At 37.1% G+C, this 20,777-nt stretch overlaps 1 protein-coding gene across 2 annotated transcripts in view; it reads left to right on the top strand.

The window, feature by feature from the left end:
• The first annotated feature begins 259 nt into the window (after nucleotides 1-259).
• Nucleotides 260-20,777, top strand: part of LOC108709689 (E3 ubiquitin-protein ligase SH3RF3) — a 239,758-nt gene continuing 219,240 nt past the window's right edge. For both annotated transcript variants that reach the window (XM_041584191.1, XM_018249746.2), the window contains exon 1: nucleotides 260-1,398. In XM_041584191.1, coding sequence (XP_041440125.1) covers nucleotides 856-1,398 — 543 coding nt within the window. In that variant the 5' untranslated portion in view covers nucleotides 260-855. The remainder of the gene's footprint in view (nucleotides 1,399-20,777) is intronic.

Below are 20,777 nucleotides of genomic sequence, written 5' to 3'. Positions count from 1 at the left end.
AAGATATTTTGTACTATATATTGACTCCTTTGACTCTTCATTTTATTGAGGAGAAAACTGGTGGGTGCCTTCAGTCATTTTTTTAACTACAACTCTCAAGTCTGTATTAGAGTTCTCTTAGTTTATCAGCCAGTTGCCAATGCACGTCCTTCACTGACTATCGCCGGATTTATATTGCCCAACAACAATTTCAAATGCCCTGGTGGCTAGTGGTGCCCCCAACAGCTGCCAGACTTGCCAGTGGTACAGGGCACACACACACATTGAGATTCACACACAACTGAACATGAGAGAGTGAGAGGGAAGACTGACTGCTGCTCCTCCCTCCCTGACTGACTGGGGGCTGAGTGTGATCAGGTTACACTGCTCGCTATGGAACAGGCACCAGTGGAAGGCGAAGGGGTGAGGGACAGTTCATAGGAAGAAGTGACTGTAGAGGAGTGTTGTGTTCTCTCTCACACATGCCCCTGGTCTGGGTATAATGGACTGGCCCTGACAGCTTTGCAGAGACTTTGCTATGTGCATGTAGTAGTCGGATGAAATGACATTCCCAGGCTCTGTCTCCTCAGCTCCTTGAGCCACTGGCAGCGACACAGCAACGGGCAACTAGCCATTTACTGGCATCTGGGCACACGGGCTGTTGTCGTGTGGCTTGATGGCTTCTCCTTTATACTGAGCATTCACTGAGTGCAAGTTGTTGGGCTACTGTAATGGGATAAGTGCACTTGAGGAACAGCTACTGCTGCTGCTGGTGTCATTCTAGCCAAACTGCCTGTGGATTTGAATGGGTCAGTCCCCAGTTTGAAGTCTCGTTTAGATCCTCTGCTGGGTATTTTACCCAGGCTGCCATTCTAGATGCTCCTCGGGGCATCGTGGCTTTGCACCTCTAAAGGAGCCCAGAAGGCGTCCAGAGGGGAGGAAGAGGAGCGGAGAAGGGAGCGCAGAGGCCGAAGGGAAGGGGGAAGCGGTGGTGGCGGCGGAGGAGAGATGGACGAGTCGTCGCTGTTGGATCTGTTGGAGTGCTCCGTGTGTCTGGAGAGACTGGACACCAGTGCCCGGGTGCTGCCGTGCCAACACACCTTCTGCCGCCGCTGTCTGCACAGCATTGTCAGCTCCAGGAACGAGTTGCGCTGCCCAGAGTGTCGCATCCTGGTGGAGTGCGGGGTGGAAGATCTGCCGGCCAATATCCTGCTGGTGAGGCTGCTCGATGGAATCCGCCAGAGACCCCGGGGCAGCCCCACTGACAGCCCCACAGCTACCGGACAGAATGGCAGCAGCAACAACAGCAACAATCACAGCAGTAACTGTGGCAGCCCAGGGTGCTCAGCCAATGCCTCCTGCACCAGCAGCCTGAGGGATCTAGCAGCTGCCAGCCAAAATGCCCTCGTGCTGGCAAAGGTGGGTGCAATTTACTGAGCTCTGCTTAACAACCTGCCCATTGTGTCACTTCTACTTTACCCACTCAGTAGCCACTTAGTAGCACCTCTACTGCCCAGGACCTGCAGGTGTATTTAACTTGTGGCTCTAGCCTTTGCTGACCCCATCATCTCCGATGTCTTCACTTGTATTTAAACAATAACTGGAGGCGACATTGGGCACCTCTTGCACCTGTTGTCACCAGGTCTGGACTGGGAGTCAAAATAGGCCCTGGCATTTCAAGTACACAGAGGCCCAATCAACCCCCATAAGCCCACTAAATAGGGATTTTTTATGGCAATTTACAACAGCCCCTCTGGCATTTGCCAGAATGTACAGGGCCTGGTTGTCACCATTAACTAATGGTTAATAGTGGTGTTTATTGCCCCAGCCCAAGTGGCAGCCATGCAGCACATGTGGGGCAAGTTTGAGTTGTGCATTTTGTATTGAAAGAGATGTAGAGCCATACCCACTCCTTGGAGTTTTCTAGCTGTACCTGTCCCTCAGCAGGAAAAAATGGTGAAAGACTAAAATTCCTTTTCAGCATGAGCCACACTGGCAATTCTGGCTCAGTAGATGTTCTCAGGTATTTCACCTTAAATGATATTTTATTGAATCAAGTACATTCTGCAGTCACTACTTTTATATAGACACCAGGGTGTTATTTTGTCTGAAAAGTAGAGAAAGAAAATCTGCATCACTCAGTATTTGTCAGACATGTGGGTACCAATGAAGTACGATGATTGATAAAGCACGCCTAGTAGTTGTTGTACACTTGCTATGTTTAAAGCTTAACTGAGCTGTTTTATGTGTGTGCGTGTGTGTATACAGTATATACAAACATACTGCTCTACTTCAGTCTTTATGTGTGTATATATATATATATATATATATATATATATATATATATATATATATATATATATATATATATATATATATACTGTAACCTATTATTATACAGACTGAAGTGGAGCAGTGACACAGTCTAATCATTGTTCCTTTCAAACATATTGATATTAACATTTCAAGACCCGCAATGGGAATGTTTATTGTGATAAAGAATGAAGAGAATATGCTAAATGGTTACAAATTAGATTTGATGAACAATTAGTTGGCTTTTGTGTATGAAATCCAGGACTGTCAACATTCTTCTCTTTGTTACTGAGCAATGTTGAGGAAGGCTGCAGTCTTTTTGTTTCCTGGCAATGTGGCAACAACAGGTGGTTCTGCATTGGGTCCTCTTGCTAGAACTCTTCCTTATAATATAAAGCTGCAGAAATAAACATTGCTGATTAAGGTTTTTTAGCCTTGACTGTTGCTTAGCTCCAGTTTGTTTATTTTTAGGTGTGTGTTCTAAGTTTAATAAAAATGTAATTATATTACAAAATATGTAACCAGAAAATATTAATGGCACAATAATTCATCTATGATGTACTTGCTTAGCTACCAACATGTAGTAACACCCAGCCACATCATGCTGCTCATAACAAATGAACACATCATCTAATTGTGTTTAGGTCCCTCAAGAACTGTGAAGGAACATTCTGCTGCAGACAGGTCCTATTTATATAGCCAGGGAATGAATTCAATAGTAATTCCTGAACAGAAGTTCCAGCAATGTTTGCTGAATGCAAACTCTAATTACTTGATGTCCTATATAATAAATAACTGTCTGTATTTTTAACTACTTTCTGATTATTACTAAATCCATGTATGAAGGTTTGGAAGATCTGTTGAATGGCTTATATGCACAAACCCAGATGTAAATTGTGGTGCTGGTAACATTTAGATCTGTTTAGATTCAAATTACATAAGTGCTGACTATATGGAGGTTCATTAAAAAAATACCATTCTTTAGCCGGATCAAACATATAGTACATACTGTATAGCACTATATAGAGTTATGGTCTAATAAGCAGAATAGAAAGCATCATGTCTTCGTTAAGATGCTCTTAATTCATATTGCATGGGCAAATATTGATTTTTTAAAGGTTATGTCTTCATTCATGATCCTGTACTTGACATTATCAATTCTGAAAAAGGCCCTGTGGGAGCAGACATTGAGGTTTGGCAGATGATGTAATGCATATCTATGTGGAGTCTAACAGCCTCATTGACTCCAGAGGAAATATCTAAGGTTCTCCTTGAAGTAGTCTTGGGTTTGACATCCTGACTTTTATAGACCTCAAGGGGTACAGTAGACTGAGACTGCAAGTCTATCTTAAATAAAGAGTAAAGAATCAAACCTATTAGGCTGTAATGAGTAGAGCCTTTGCTTTCATACCAATTTGTACTTGTGTGCCAATTTCCAATTTTCTTTTGCAATTTCTGCTGGATATTTATAAATAAATTCTAATTGCAAAATTAAGCACATACAGTCAAAATCAGTTAGTATTAAATGTAGAAATTCATTGAACATGGGAAACAAGCTAATTTCTATCCACTGCATTCACATGAGCAACAAATGTGTGCAAGGATTAGTCACGAGATTAATCAAGTGGCTAATGTAGTGGTGTAACTAGATTTTACTGGGCCCAACAGCAAATTCATTTTAGGGCCCCCAACATATCCAGAGGTTGCCCCGTTTTACCAATATATATATGTGGATATTGCTCTTTATTTGGACCTCATGTGGCCCCCTATACCTCTTTGGCCCTCCTGCAGCTGCAGGGTCTGCTTACTCTGCAATTACGCCCCTGGGCCTATATACTATTTATATAGATGATATGTATTTAGTCCAAATCTCACACTAAATAACTTTTAACACATCCCTTTGGCCTATTGGGATAGGAGAAGACACAGGGAGTAACTGGTCAGGAACAAGTGAAAAATATTAAAAGGGTCTGTTTTATTTCTTTTCAGCTTCTGAAATATAGATCAACAGCAGAGGTCAATGTCCTGATATAAATTTAGGAATATGATCTCATTTAATTATGATTATATAATATAGGATAAGGATGATTATTTGGAGGGCACTTGCAACTATCTTTCTGCTTTCTGCTCTCTAGTAAGAGTAACCTGCCCCTGAAACTTACATTCTAAAGGTTTCATATATCAAACAAAAGTAAACCTTAAATTTCAAGAGGTCCAGTTGTGAATAAGTTTTCTTAAAAAGTTGAGTATATTGATGTGAACTGAGTTTACTGGTGAACTGAAAATGATTCTTACACATAGGTGCAAATGTGTATCAGTATGCAGAATCATTTGTCATAGTAAGAAAGTCTCTTGTTGCAGAGCTTTCCTGAAGTTTTTTAAAGGTCTTATTGACTCTACATGCTGATTATATTTTACAAAAGACCTTAATTGTCCTTTCAGTAATGATTTACTTGACCAATAAGGCTTACAATCTAATGTCCCTATTACATTTACACACAATAGGGTACATTTTATCATGTGAACATTAACCTGCCTGTATATTTTAAACTGTAGGGAAACCCACAGAGAGAACATGCAACAAACTCGTTGCAGAGGTTATGCAAACTGCAATTATACTCAGGACGCCAGTTGTGCAAGGCAGAAGCTCAATTCACTGAGCCACAGTGCTGCCCCATCTTTACTCTCTTTATTTAAAGGGGACTTGTCACCCAAACATAAAAAGCTGTATAATTAAAGTTGTTTTCAAATTAAACATAAAACCCAAATTATTTTCTTAATTAAAGATACCCATACCTGTTGTAAATATATTTAAAATGTTATCTGTCAATCATAAATTGCCTGCCCCACCTCTATGCCTTAGGCATAGAGGCGGGGCAGGCATTTGCTTTCACTTTGCATTCTGCACTCCCTAGTTGTTGCTGCACTCTTCACATTCCCCCTCCCTCCTCACCCTCAAATTATGCAGCCAGTTCATGGGCTTGTCAATCAGATCCACAATTCCGGGGCATAAATAAGATTTTGGAAACATACAATGCTTTCCTTAATAACACTGTTTACAAAATGGCTGCTGTCTGCTTGCTGTGATTGTGTAAATCCAAGATTGAAGGAGACAAAATTTAGAGAATTTATATAGTGTAAGTAAAGTTTATTTTGTTTGTCTAACCATATAGAAAAGAATTTGGAATTATTTCTTAGGGTGACAGGTCCACTTTAAAACAATATTGGCTAGTCTAAAGCTAATACCATACTTGTTTGCATAGACTATGGTATGTCTTGTATAGATACAGTATTTGTGCCACAAATAGATTAGTAAGAAGATGTAAACATTTTGCATGTGAGGTTTGTCGACATCATGTGGTGTTTCCAAGCATTGTTTCTACACATTACCCCATGCAATGCATGACAATGTACCCCAGGTATGTCAAGAGGGAAACCCACTGTTGTTCCGAAGGCAGAAATTCAAGTATTGTAATATATATATATATATACAAGACATTTGAACACAGGGACCAGATGTTCTTACTTAAACTATTTACAGCCTCTAGTGAAAGATTCTAAAATATTTAAAAGTGTATGACTCCTGTAAAGTTTATATGGCCTGTAAGAAAAAGTGTCACTTCTATGTATATTCATTTCTCAGCTCTTAATATACTTCAGGTGCATCCTATAGAAAAATCCCAACATATTTCATCATCCTCATATCTCCTGCTCTGTCTGCCAAAGCCTTCTCTCTGCAAAACTTGCTCACCTGCCTTGTACATACTTAATGGCCAGCGTATAGATGGCTAAATGTTTGATGGGAGGGAAACAGCTGATGGAGAAAATAAGTGTGCATCTCCCTGTGGAAACTCTCTCACTACTTAAAAAGTATGCATATCCACAGCCAAGAAAAAGCACACACCAGGCAGCACCTGCTGAGAGATCTGGACACCACACAAGACTGCAGACAACGAGTTACAGTATATATCTCCTTCTGTACACCTAAAGCAGTCTTTCTGGTCTCTGTGGTTTTGATGTGCTTTGCCACTACTATATGGAACTATATACTGTATTGGACACCTTGGGGGTTATTTACTAAAACTTGAATTTTTCTTCCTATATTAAAAAAAACTCCCAAACCCGAATCCCATTTATTAAAAAATTAATTTTTCCCCAAAAAATTGGTGTTTTAAAAATTGAGCGTCAATTTGAATCATGTGACTTTTTTAAATTGACTCTTTGGGGCAAACTTACTAAAGGGAGAAGTGACTAACGTTGGTGAAAATTCACCAGCGTCACGTCATTTCGGTACTTCAGCGATTGACTAACGGGCGCAGGTATAACTTCGGTAGCGAAGGAGACTAACGCTGGTGCTCATTAGCACTCAATTGCCAGACGAAGTAGTGCTCTGGCAAAGGGACGTAACTGCGCAAATTCACTAAGATTTTACTGAACGTTACCTCTTGCGCCAGACTTGCCTTCGCCACCTCGGACCAGGTCAAAGTGCAATAGAGTAGATAGGAGTTCCTCAAAATTTAGTTGAAAAAGTCCCAAAAAACACTGGCATCTTTTCCTTTTTTCAGGGTGATAGGCTGCAAAAGACTGTACAAATTTTTTGGGGTAACCGGCTTCCCCCCTACATTTCCTAACATATGGCACATAAACTATACACTGGGCTCATGTGTAGGGCATTATAACAACTCTATTTTCTTTTATTAAGCTTCTCTGGGCTTGTGTAATGTAATGTTTTTGCTGCAACATATTTGTCCAATCAACTTTACCTTCTCACCGAATGCAAATTAGCCAGCATTAGCGCAACTTCAGTCTACTTGCTGAATTAACACTAGCACAACTTCACCAGCGTTCAGTGCCCTGGACACAACCTCGCATGTTAGTGAATTAGCGTTGTCTGAGCGAATTTTCGCCTGGCAAAGTGTTGCGATGCCTGTGAAGCCATCGCTGACGAATTTTCAGTGCTTAGTAAATTTGCCCCTTTATAAATGCTACTTTTTTTTTATAAATGCTACTTTTTGATTTGCACAAAAGCCTGAAACTTTCAAGAACCATGAAGAAATAAAACATGTTCCAAAGGTAAAAGGGACCATCTGCCATTGACTTGATTTCAACAGGTTTTAGCTAGAGTTTTTTTGGATTAGAATTATTAGCGGCTTCAAGGTTTAATAAATCTCCAAAAATTTCCGTTTTTTTCTCTAAAAATGTGAGCTTTTTCCCCTTTAAAATTTGTGTTCTTCGTAAGTAATTTCTGCACATTTGTGAGAGTAAATTATTAGTAATACGTGAAATTTCTCCAGGTTTCGACAAATAAATAGCCATAGAATTCAATGGGTGAAAAAAATTGTGAAGCGTCAAAAAGGTTTCAATGCATTTGACAAATTTTTACTGTTTTGCAAATTTTCTGCAAAGCGAAACTCGTCAGATTCGCACATCACTATAAACCATTCCACTGAAAGAAATTTTCCCTTGTTTACCCTTATGTAATAATCACCTTACATCAAATTCACAACAATCTCACTTTTATCCATATCTTTATGTTTATGTAAATCTTGCAATAAAAAGTTGCAAATACTAGTACTGGAAGAAGACACAACTTGGGGGCTAAGAAAAAGCAATATAAGTAATTGTTACTGAGAGAAGGTCTTGGCATAATGTCAATAATAAGTTTGCTATGCCATCCTTATACTCATGCCTGGTACTGCCTAATACAGTATATCCTGTGGCATAAGATTAAATCATATCACTGAAACTGACAGATATTCAGTATATAAACACCTTCTGTAGATTCATTTGGCAACATTTTATGAAAATTGACCTTCCAAACCTGCAGAGTCTCTTGGTAATTTGACCTTCTGAAGAAAACTTGCAGTTTACAGAATTAATTGAAGTTGGAGTACAAGGATTAGTCTGGTTGTGGGGGGAATAACACAATGATACATCCCATAGTACAGTATCTGAAAACTATTATGCAGCACATTGTTAAAGAGAAAATGTGTATAGTACTTAGGGGTTTCCAAAGGTTCTGATCTTCAATCAGCTATCCGTTTACCTCCAAATCATAGGTCTGCCCATCTGACCATAACTTTCAGTCATTTCATGGTATTGGAAACCTACTGAACAGCACATTGTTGCAAAGGAGAAAACATGTACATGAGGGTTTTCAAGGATAAAGACCTTGGTTATGCACTTTATTTGCCAAGACCAATTATTCATTGGTATTCAAGCTTGTATTAAAGTGACATATGCTAACATGTTCTATGGACTAAGCCATATACAAATATTGCTGTAGCTGCCAATTAAAAGATTCAACTCAAATCTATTTCCAATAACATTTTGTAACAATTACAGTATACTACAGAAAATGTAAAGAACAAAAATATTTTTTCATAGCCTGATGGAATATATCATTCTGACTACTGTATTACATACATATTTTGCAATTCATTGTTCTAGACAGGTTTACCCACCTACCAGAGAATGCTGCAGGTAAATGTGGTTTATACTTGTTAGGTCAAATTAAAGGATTTCAGAAGCACAATGATATCTCAAGATATTTGTAAATATATTTATTTTTATAAATGTATTATTATTTTTAATTATAATCCTTTTATAATCCTTATAATTATAATCCTCAGAAAATAGGCAATCAGGGCTATTATCCCCTTTTAAAAAAACTTTTGTAATACAAATGCCTTTGCTTCTTTAATGCAGAAAAATTGCCATAAAGACTTCAGCACATTGTTCAGGCTGTGTGCCCAGGAACAATATAGAGCAATGTTAGTAGGATGGACAGTACAAATTGAATACAGTGACCTTGATCTATAAAAAAAAGCAAGGATAATGTAGACAATTAACCTTGAAAATTAAATGTAAAAATTTTTTTCATTGGGAAGGAGCAAGTTTGCACATACACTGCGATCCATTAGTATGTAGTTGGCATTTTCAAAGCAACAATATAACATTTATTTATATGCTCTTTTGTTGATAAATATAAACACAATACATTTATGTAAATAAAAATAATCCTATTCTGATTAAAACTTCATATTTGTTGTGTACAGATGGAAGGTATGTCATGACAGTAGTGTAATTGTTCATAATACAGAAGCTGTGCCTTTCTTATTTACATTGTCCTGCCATAGATCCTTCAGGTCAAAATCTGATCTGAAGCACTTGTCCATGAAGTCAATCTGCTCTAAGATGGTAGGTTTGAGTTTGATGAAAATACTTGGTCCTAGGTTCATTACATGGAAACTCCATGTCAGTTCTTGGGAAAGTCAGAAATTGATTTAGGAGATAATTTTCTCAGTGACTTAATTTAAATCTGAACCATTGTTATTTAGAGAAGGCACAGCCTAATGGCAGACTAGGCAGATTATTAATATTAGTACTAGAGTACTAGTATTAGAGTACCAGTATTAGAGTATTAAATACAATTTATAAAATAATGATAGGGTTAGAAAAATGTGTTCTTGTGGTCTCTAAGAAGTAGCACAACAAATTCAAGACTTGCTTTGACCCACTTTTATAAAATGTTACACTGAAGTTTGATTTGTCTGCAAGAGGCATGGACTTTTACACAGTATGATTATATGCCTAGTTTACACAAACAATTAGTAGAGCCAGTGTGACTGTTAGAATAATGGAACATACACTGAGCACCTTCTAGAAAACCTATGTGTTTGCAACTTTTGTATTATTTTATATTGTAAGGAAAGTTAGGAAAAGCAAAAGATTTTTCTCTTTGCTAGAGGGGCAAATAGTAGCTACATATAAACAGGCTTGGCAGGGTTTTTTTTGTGTAAGGGTATATGGACTGTTTATTTTAGGCCTGTCATTCATTAGACTACCATTGAGCACATATACTGCATGTACACCAGAACAATATATTCTGCTAGAGAAGTGTATGATGACATAAAAAATCTGTAATTTGTAAGTCTTTGAAGAATATATTTTGCTGCTCCAATTACTTTTGTGTAATCATTTTTATTAAGAAATAGATCACATACATTGAAGGTGTTTATAAGTGAAATGTTATGAAATATTTCTCCATGTTCTATTTAGGAAACTACATAATGTACTTTGAAATAACTACAGCCAGTGAAAATATTCACAAGACAGACTATGTATGTATATATATTTACTGAAAATGCTCGGGACCTGGTATTTTCCGGATAATGGATCTTTCCGTAATTTGGATCTTCATAGATGAAGTCTACTAGAAAATCATTTAAACATTAAAGAAACCCAATAGGCTGGGTTTGCTTCCAATAAGGATTCATTATATCTTAGTTGGGATCAAGTACTAGGTACCGTTTTATAATTACAGAGAAAAAGGAAACCATTTTTAAAAATGTGGATTATTTGGATAAAATGGAGTCTATGGGAGACGGCTTTTCTGTAATTCGATCTTTCTGGATAACGGGTTTCCAGATAACGGATCAAATACCTGTATTTAACATATCAATGAGTACCATGCTCTGCCTTTTCCAACATAACAAATTTTTTTTAATCTATATGTAGGAATTTTGGGCAGTTGAAGGCAAAATAATTATTTCGTGCCTTTGGCTGGATAGCTTCATGCCAGCTCGAAAGGAAGGCATGAAGAACACAGGATATAAGTTAAGCAAAGTGTTTAAATGTGGAATTAGATAGCCAATAGTCTTCTGTTCCTAAGGATTATTTAACAGTCTTTCATTATACGAAATTTAGAAACAAAGCAGGTAAAGGTTTTCTAATGATGATGGTTTCATTAATGATTAGTTATGGGCTCATTTAATGCAAAAACAGTTCCATTTCATAAAGTTGCATTATTTTTAGAATACATCAAAACGAGGCTGCTAGTATTAGGGGAGAAAATTAAGAGTTATGACATTTGTGAAGGTTGGCATTAGCAGTTTATATTTGCTACTGCATAGTAAAACAATGTAGTGATTGGCTGACTGATGGTGTGCAGGCCTGTTGTCAGCATTCATAATCGAAATTCATTAGTGTCCATAATTACTTGCCTTTTTAATTGTGGTTGCTGTAATGCCTATATCTCAATAGTGAGTATGGTTAACTTCTGTGTTACCACATTTACTTCTATGTTACCACAGCCTTATTAAAAAAATACCCATATTGACTAGCATTAAATATAATATTATTTCCAGTGCTGAACAGAGAGATGTTAGAGATTAGCTCTGGCACTCATGTCTAACACATTATAATACTTTATGGAGTTAACAGTCAAACACTTTCTTTCAAATAGATTCTTGGCTCAAAGTAGCAAATGCTTTCAAAATGTCTAAGTACTTTAAACACTTTCCTGCTTGTTGGTAACAATTTCCTTACAGTCAGGGATCTGGGACAAATTCTGGATTCCTTAGTTTAAAGGGCATGTCAAGTCATATTTTTAAAGGGGATGTAAAGTCATATTATAAAAGTGCATGTATAGATTCTTAGCACTAAATAAAAAACTTTGTAATATAAGTCTGTTAAAACTTTTGTACCTGCTTTTAGATACAGTCAATCGTTTCTGCAGCTTTCTCTCCTTTCCCTTGATCACAAACCTTCCTGCACCTACTGCCAAATATCAGCAGGAAGGGTTGCCACCTGTCTAGGTTTGAACCAAACAGTTTGTTTTTCGCATGGGCTGTTTAGTTCAAAACTGGCTGTCCAATTTCAACATTTTGGAACCCTGTCAAACTCTGCCATAATAGCCCTGATATTTGGCATTCCACATCATTGATTGCTCCGTCCACTGATATCATTACTCTGCCCCTAAATGTTATTACTCCGCCTATAAACATCATCATCTGCCCATGACGCTATACTTCACACCCTAATGGTCTTTAGCAGAGCAAACAGGCAATCTACCCACATATTACCCATACTTGCCTTCAGATTGGGGTTCCCCAGTCAAGGTTCTGGGTATTTTTAAGGGACAGGTCCATAGTTTGGGAACCTCTGCTCTACATGTTCTGCTACCTGCTGTCACAGGCTTATCAATTGGATTGATCTCATAATGCCATTGAAATTAAATGAAGAAGAATGTAGGTTAGAATGTTCATAGAATCAATGACGGTACACTACAAAAATTCTCTCTGTGCCAGCTGCAATGCAAACCAAAGGCCTGACCCTCAGAAGGACTCTAAGTAGAGCTGTCAGAAATGATTTGGGCTTCCATAGATCTCCTTTAATCGCTACTCATTCTTTGTGTTGTGCACAGCAAACATGAAGAGCACAAAGCATTTCCCCCTAAACAGATCATTTGTTCTTTTCATGTCAGTCATTACTTGCCACGATAATTACAACAGATGACTCAAGGTCTTTTTTATATTTGTACTTGTAGTTATGGTGCTAATTTTCAACTGCCAGTTATTCAGCCACCATAGTAGTTAAAACTATGTAGCTTTACTGCTTGGTATCAAAAGTAACCAAAATCTCAGAGGCTGGTAAGATACTATATAATTTATCGAATATCTTCTCTGGAAACAAGACTACTAGAACTCTCTAGGCAACTCCAGCTTGCTCGCACAAGTTCTTCCTAAAATGGAATTGAGTATGAGCAGTAAGTCCCCTTTAGAAAATACATTCACAGATCTAGGTCAGTTAGAGAATTTCTGTGGCTAGAAGGATGACTGTAGTTGATTAAAGATTCTATTTTACAAAGAATTGTTAGAGAAGCATTCACTTTTTGTTTGAAGAAATGCAATTTGTAATTTGTGCAAAAAAATTACCTTCTATTCAGCTATATCCAAAGTTATTTTTTAATAACATTGTGTGCTGCATTTGTCCTTGCGATCTTTATCAGCAAAAAATTTAACATACAGTGATACCACCTGTTGTTTGCTGAATGCTTGCCCAGTTTTAGGTTCTAGAGCAGGGATTTTTAACCTTTTTTCTCATGGTATCCAAACTAAACTAGAGAATCAGCTAAGGGTCCCAAAATGGGTTTATAATTAATCAAATATTTTGTTGTAATCATCATTCTCTTTAAGTTCATTATAACTATGCAGTTACAATACTGATCAATATGGGATATTTTATCTGAAATGCTTGGGACCTGGGATTTTTTCACAATTTGGATTACCACTCTTTAATTGTAATCATTAAAGCAAATGAAAGGTGTTATAACCACTTTGTGCTTAATGTTAGCTCTTATGATCCATATCTAAACTGCAATATTTTTTTTCAATGCTGTCTCCTTTCCAATTTTATGCCATTAAACATTAGATAATTCTCTGTACCGTGCGGTCTCCATTTTTTCTGTGTGATGTTGCTTCCCCCTTCATCTGGACAGAGCTTTCTTTACTCTGGTGGCATGCAGGATTACAACAAGGAAATCCAGTGAAAACATCCTATGGTTGTATTTTTACCGAGGCAATGTAATATAATTGCAGTGTCGTGGGAACATCTTGCAGTGTTTTGAATTTAAACAAATCCTTAAAAATGTCCCTTTCTGCTGAAGCAATTTTGCATGGTAACTTTCCTTATTCTTTAAACAAACCCATAATTGTAAAATCACTTTAGAATCATTCCTAGTGTTTTTCTTTCTTTTTCTTAATTTGCAATAATGCAAATTACAGTTTTTACATTCCCCCTAGACATGTGTCAGACAAAATACTTCTCAAGCTATAACAGAATATTGTATATATATATATATATATATATATATATATATATATATATATATATATATATATATATATATATATATATACCCGCAATTTGGAATAAAGCATTCCCAGGTATATTATTGATATTTGGCCGTGCACCCCTGCAATTGCTTTGTTGGAGTGAGGATACTGAAGATATAATATATATATATATATATATATATATATATATATATATATATATATATATATATATATATATATATATATATATATATATATATATATATATATAAAAAACAAGGGAAAGTTGTGCTCACCACTAATTTTTTAAAACCATTAGGCGGGGGTGCAATGAGGCTGTGACCACTAAATACATATAGACACATACAAGAGTCCTCTGCACTCAACCCATTATCAATATATTTAAGACAGAGACATTTTGTGCATACTGCTACTAAAAAATGCCTTACCCTTTAAACCAAACAAGGATTGTTTGTCCATATATTGCAATATATTTAAGCTGGCCAACTACGTCAAAGTCATCCCATTAAGAATTCAATTGCTTCATTATACATTTTACAAAGGGACTAAGTTTTACCTGCAACTTACTAGCTGTTTTCAAAGTAAAACTCCCAAACTTGGCTGCCCTTTTATTAGACACCAGTGGGATCACTATAACTGGGAGGGGTGGGAGCTACAACATGGAGCTGGTCACTGCTCCTGTTTAACTATAACAAACACGTTTTTAAAACCAGTTGGCCAGCTAAAATATATTGCAATATATGGACAAACAATCCCTGTTTTGTTAAAAGTCCAAATAAAAAAAGTAGTAGAAGAAGAAGATTTTGTGGTTTTGGACATCAGATCTTAAAAAGTTGCATGTTTTTGGTGTCAAATATGAAAAAAATCTGCAACAAATCTGAAAAAATAGTATGAAATGGGTTTTTCCCCGATTTTATAGAGTTTTCCAGCACAAGAAGTTTTTGTGAAAATGTATGGATAAATGGGGGGGAGTCCATGCGGATTTGGCCAGAGTGGTTTTCAAAAAATAAATAACCCCTTAAGTACTGTTCTGAATAATTGATTGTTAACAGAATAGCAAAGACATTGAGAAGAAGTCACTAGAATACACTTGAAAATAACGTGAATGGGAATAATGTGAGTGTTTGAGAACATCAGTTGAGATTTATTTTCATTGAACCATGTAGGTTGCTACTTATTGCTAACAAGATTATTAACAGCTTTAAATGACTGTATACAATAAACGCTGTGAAAGAAACAGAAATTGGTATAGACACCACCACTTCATTAAATATTCAATTAACTCACTCTGGCTTTACTTTGCCTGCTAATTCCCAAGTACTATACATTCATAATTAATTTCTTACTTTGTAAACAGAAGTGACCGCTTTTAGTCATGATTATGGTCTCACAGTAACATTTATAGAATGACTTGGCTTTCCTTTGAACCACAGCTTAAATCTGTAGCTATTTGCAGTTTTCACACATCATCTTTAACCCACATGACAGTCTGTATGAATGTATGTTTCAATTTAATGGGTTCCCTCCAGGAATCATAACAATTATTATTGCACAGAGAAAAATGTTAGAAAAATCATATATACACATTTAAATGTATACAGTTTATATATACCTATATGCAAATATAGAATCCTGGTTCAGGAAGGCAAATGATAAAATGAAACCACCACAAATAGACATCCCACTGAATTTTCGAATACAGGTTCTTATAATGAAAAGAAAAACATGCATTAAAGGGCTGCATCTGGCCCACAGGCCTCAGGCCTCTAATTGGATAGCCCTGAATTAAATAAAAAGATTGTTTTGAGGGAAGAGCCAGACTGAACAGCAGGTTAAACTGTGAACTGCTGTGATTGCAAAGATATCATTTTGGATCTTGGCTCATAGAGCTACTCCATCAGCTTATTTATTCAAAGTCACAGGCTGCCCAAAATAGCAGTACTACCTCCATCCATTTCGTTACCTTGGCTTGGTGCCGTTGAGCTGAAAATACAAAGATGTAAAAGATTTTAAGGGATGACACTGCATTCTGCGGAATGATAAACATTATTACTTGTCCTGTTCTTAAGGAAGCTGATGACACACAAATGCGGTTTTCCCTATACCCTGACTGTAGAAGGTTCGGCACATTATAATATTTTCTGAGGTTTGCCATACTTTCAGTTGCAGTAGAATAAAGGAGCAGATTTTAAAATATTCAAGAAATATAGAGGGGTTATGCCATAACATTGCCAATCAGAAGTCAGTTTTTCTTAGTCGAGTACAACAGGAACTGATAAGTTGCTACATTCGTAAAGTTCTAAATTTTGGAAGAAACGCGCTTACATGCAAAAAGATATGTTTAATAAAGTGTACCTTTAGGTTCCAGAATCCATCACTTCACAATGGAATAAAGTAAGGGAGGTATTGCATTACACTATAAATGCAAGGGTTGGGAAATTGGTGTGCATAAGTATCATGGTTTCCTTTCAATCTGTGGAATTGGTTATTTTTAAAAAAGTTTTTGTAAAACTCCAAATTAAAATTTAAATTCTATTGGGGCATTAAAACTTTTCTGTAAGTCTGTCTGTAAGCACGGCAATGTGTTATTTCTTATTAGAATGGTTTGTTGAGTATTTTAGGGCTAAGTGTTCTTTCTGAGTAAGGGAAACCCTTCTCTGACATCTAACAAGACATCTGGTGTTACTGGCAATCATTATTGTTATTTGGAATAAAAAATGGGATTAAATATATTACTTAAATTAAATACCATCAAAAATATTTATGGTTCTATGGTTATAAAAAGTTTCCACTTTAAAGGAAAACAATAAAAGAATGATGTATAATCCAGAGGAAGTACGCATCTGGATCTGCTTTCTCTCAGTATGTTTTGGCTTTTTCTCTGGCTGCCCCTATGCAGTGTAGGCCATGTCGACTCCATTGACAGCAGGAGAGCTGGGTTAGTATACAATGTGTGGAAACATAAGCTCAGGAAATTTAAAATGTGCAAATGTGGCAAATGTATGTGCTCCACTCTAAATATCTGGAGATCATATGTGGAATATTATAATAGGACACCCACCATGTAGACCAGCAGGGAAAAAATGAAAAGCTGCTGCTCATTTCCAGAATGAAAACTACATTTGAGAAATATATTATACAAGTCACTGGGCTTTAGAAATTCTTTAAAAACATGATGATTTGCTAAGCTCTAAAGAGATGTGATGCACTCAATTCAACCTTTCAGCCTAAAAGGCCTTGCTCTTAAGTGCTGCTAGTGAAATGACTATAATTTTGGTCTGCAGTGTGTGCTGAATGCTATGACTGGATTTTAGTGCCGAGGCACAAAATCCCATGTATATAATAAGTGAACGATGAGAAGAATAGGGCTGTGCCTATTTTCTTTTGTGAAAGAGAGAGCCAAAGGTCTAAAGCACTGTTATAGTCTAGAGTCATTACAGAACTGTGTGGCAAATGAAAGCATAAGCTTTGAGAAAATCATTCTTTTGGTCATTTTGCTGTTGAGCAGACAAGCACATCCATTATAAAGAAAACGGACCAGAGTAACTGACTAAATTCATGACTAGACCACCAGCTTGAAGGCTAGAGTTGTGGTTTTACAGTAGCCGGAAGTGGTGCCTTGTTAGATAAACTTTGTCAGTTAAGATTGGGGTTCCAGCATTCCTGCATAATCTGTGGACCCCTCTTTTTTGGTCTGGTCCTACTAAATATTATTACTCTTGATTTATTGTACTCTATATATTACTCAATCTATATTTATTAATAACCTAGACATTAAACAATGAAACATTTCTGCTAAAATCAGGGCCACATTTATATATTTAGGCACCCGGAGCTTGTGCCTAGGGCGGCAGCTTTTGAAGGGGGCCCCTCGGGTGTCTATATAATAGATTCTGTGCTGGAGAATTCCTGCATAAATCTGGTGACAGAGCTGGGGGGTGAGGGGGATGTTGTGCAATGCAGCAGAAAGTGGTGTCACGTGCATGCTGCACATGATGTCACTTCTGCAGGGTGGCACTGGACCCAAATACAGAGCTGGCTAAAATCCTAGAAAAAGGGCAATGATGCACAGGCTCAGTCAATGAAACCAGCCCTCTTGGCATTCTTATTGCCTACTTCTAGTAAAGCAGCAATATCTTGGAGCAGGCTAGGCTACTGCCTAGACAGACCCCCTTTCTCCAAGCTAGCAAAATACATTTAATGGATGGAGAAAGGCCAGCAACCTGGGGGTTTCCATGTGCATTATGGTGAGCCAAAAAGCAGTAAAGCAATATTCAAGTGCCAAACTGACAAACCACTTCAGCAGTTATGATGGTTTGCTGTACCTCAAATGCACAGTACCCAGGTCAGCATTTTTATAGAGGTGTGGCACCAGTCCGAAATGTAATTTTATTAACTAAAAAATTGTCACTTTGCCATGCTATCGGCCTTTCCTTGTGTTTTGATTCAAAAGAGTTTTCTTTAGATGTGCATGTCCTTTTTTAAAGGGGTGGTTTATCTTTAACTTAACTTTAGTATGTATTACAGTGGCCAGTTCTAAGCAACTATTCAATTGGTCTTCATTATTTATTTTTGACAGGTTTTTAAATAATTGCCTTCTTCTTCTGACTCTTTCCAGCTTTTAAATGGGGGTCACTGACCACATCTAAAAACAAATGCTCAGTAAGGCTACACATTTATTGTTATTGATACTTTTATTTACTCATCTTTTTATTCAGGGCTTCTCATATTCATATTTGCGTCTCTCATTCAAATCTATGCATGGTTCTAGCAACCAGACTGCTGGAATTGCAAACTGGAGAGCTGTTGAATTAAAAGCTAAATAACTCAAAAACCACAAATAATAAAAAATTAAAACCAATTGCAAATTGTCTCATAAAATCACTCTCTACACCAGTGATCCCCAACCAGTAGCTCGTGAGTAACATGTTGCTCTCCAACCTCTTGGATGTTGCTCCCAGTGGCCTCAAGGCAGGAGCTTATTTTTGAATTCCAGGCTTGGAGACAAGTTTTGGTTGTATAAAAACCAGGTGTATTGCCAAACAGAGCATTACTGTAGGTTGACAATCCACATAGGGGCTACTAAATGGCCAATCACAGCCCTTATTTGGCACCCCAAGAACATTTTTCATGCTAGTGTTGCTCCCCAATTCCTTTTACTTCTGAATGTTGCTCACAGGTTCAAAAGGTTGGGGATCCCTGCTCTACACCATGCTAAACGTTAATTTAAAGGTGAACAACCCCTTTAAGTACAAAATGCCTTTTAGTAAACAATGATTAAAAGACAATAGCACTAAAATGAAAACAGGATAATGTTTCTGTAAGACAGTTGCAAAATTTCTCATAAAAGAAACAGATAAAAATTCAATATTATTTTGCATGTTTCTTAACAGTGTAAACAACTGCACAATTGGATTAATCTGTTAACAGCTAACAGGTGCTTGTGCCAAGATGTTTTCTCCTGACTGACTGGGACTGCTATGTGATATGTTATAGCCCAGGGGTGTCCAAACTACGGCCCGCGGGCCAACTGCGGCCCACATCCTATTTTGAATTGGCCCGCAGCCAGGGCCGGATTAGGCAGTTGGTCATTGCCCAGGGCAATGGATTTTCCAGTCTTCAAGGTTTATATCTGACAACACTTTTGCCCAAAGCAAACCTTGTGGGACTCAAACCACAACTATATGAGTTGAAAAACAATAATATGTAATATGCATTTCCCTATGAAGCCCATATTGCCATACTGGCTTCAGCTTTCCCTACTGTCACCATCTTGCCCTACCGTGCCTGCTACATACCAACATTTTGGAAATAGAAAGAGGACAAAAAGATTTGGCAGGTTACGGTTATCTCTTTAATCTACAAATGGCTAAAACTATGGCAGCACAGGTATTCCCTGTACTAAGCACAATTCAGCAGGAACAGTCCCCTAAATTTGCTCATAGTCTGTACAGAGAGATACCATAAATTGTAGTGGCTTCACATTTCATTTTGCCTGGGATCCAGCATGTCAGGCTGAATAGTCGGCCCCCACACATTTTCACCTCACCAAATCTGGCCCTCGTTCTAAAAAGTTTGGACACCCCTGTTATAGCCCATATTACACAATGACTCAAACAGCTGCAGATAACTCATGAAAATAATGTTGGCAATTTTTTTATAGCTAGTGTAATCTTTCATATTTATATTATTTGTTTCTATGGTACACAGAGATTTAAAGTATAAGAGATAAATAATATTTTGTCCTTTTACAGAATTCGACATTATGCCTTAGTGCTTCCTTAATAATAGATGTTGAATAACTATTAGAATGAATATATGGGCACATTTTTTGAAGCATTAACTTATTATGTATCCCTGCACTATTTTATTTTACCCACTTGTCCTCTGTTCCTTCAGTATAAAATCAGTTAAATGCTAAAGTAGTGTATGTTCTTATTTAAACAATAGGGACAAATAAGACAGAGCTTCTGTGCATTGCCAGTAGATGTTTGCATTATCTGAGCAGCTCTAGTAGATGTACATCACTGACTTAAATTAGTGAGTTTCACACCCTGCCACTACATTTTCTTTATAATTATTTTCATATTATTTGTCATTTAGCTACTTTGTTTTTGATCTCTTGTACTTGATGAGGCTGGTTGGCTTGGTCAACAAACAAGGCAGGACAAGGCCTTTTGTGATCCAGTTGACAAGTTCTTTCTATGGCCAGGCCAAGCAGATGTTTTTTTCAGCTCAATAATTACATCAAATATTTAGCAATGACAGCCAAGGTGTATTAACAAATCTGTTGTAAATCAGTACATTAAAATTCACACAGATTTCGTGGAAACTGGGGTAGGA

This window comes from Xenopus laevis, chromosome 2S (genome assembly GCF_017654675.1).
Source record: "Xenopus laevis strain J_2021 chromosome 2S, Xenopus_laevis_v10.1, whole genome shotgun sequence".
In the NCBI taxonomy this organism is placed as follows: domain Eukaryota; kingdom Metazoa; phylum Chordata; class Amphibia; order Anura; family Pipidae; genus Xenopus; species Xenopus laevis.
The sequence above is the reverse complement of the archived record's forward strand: the minus strand, read 5'-3'. Positions and strand labels throughout refer to the sequence as shown.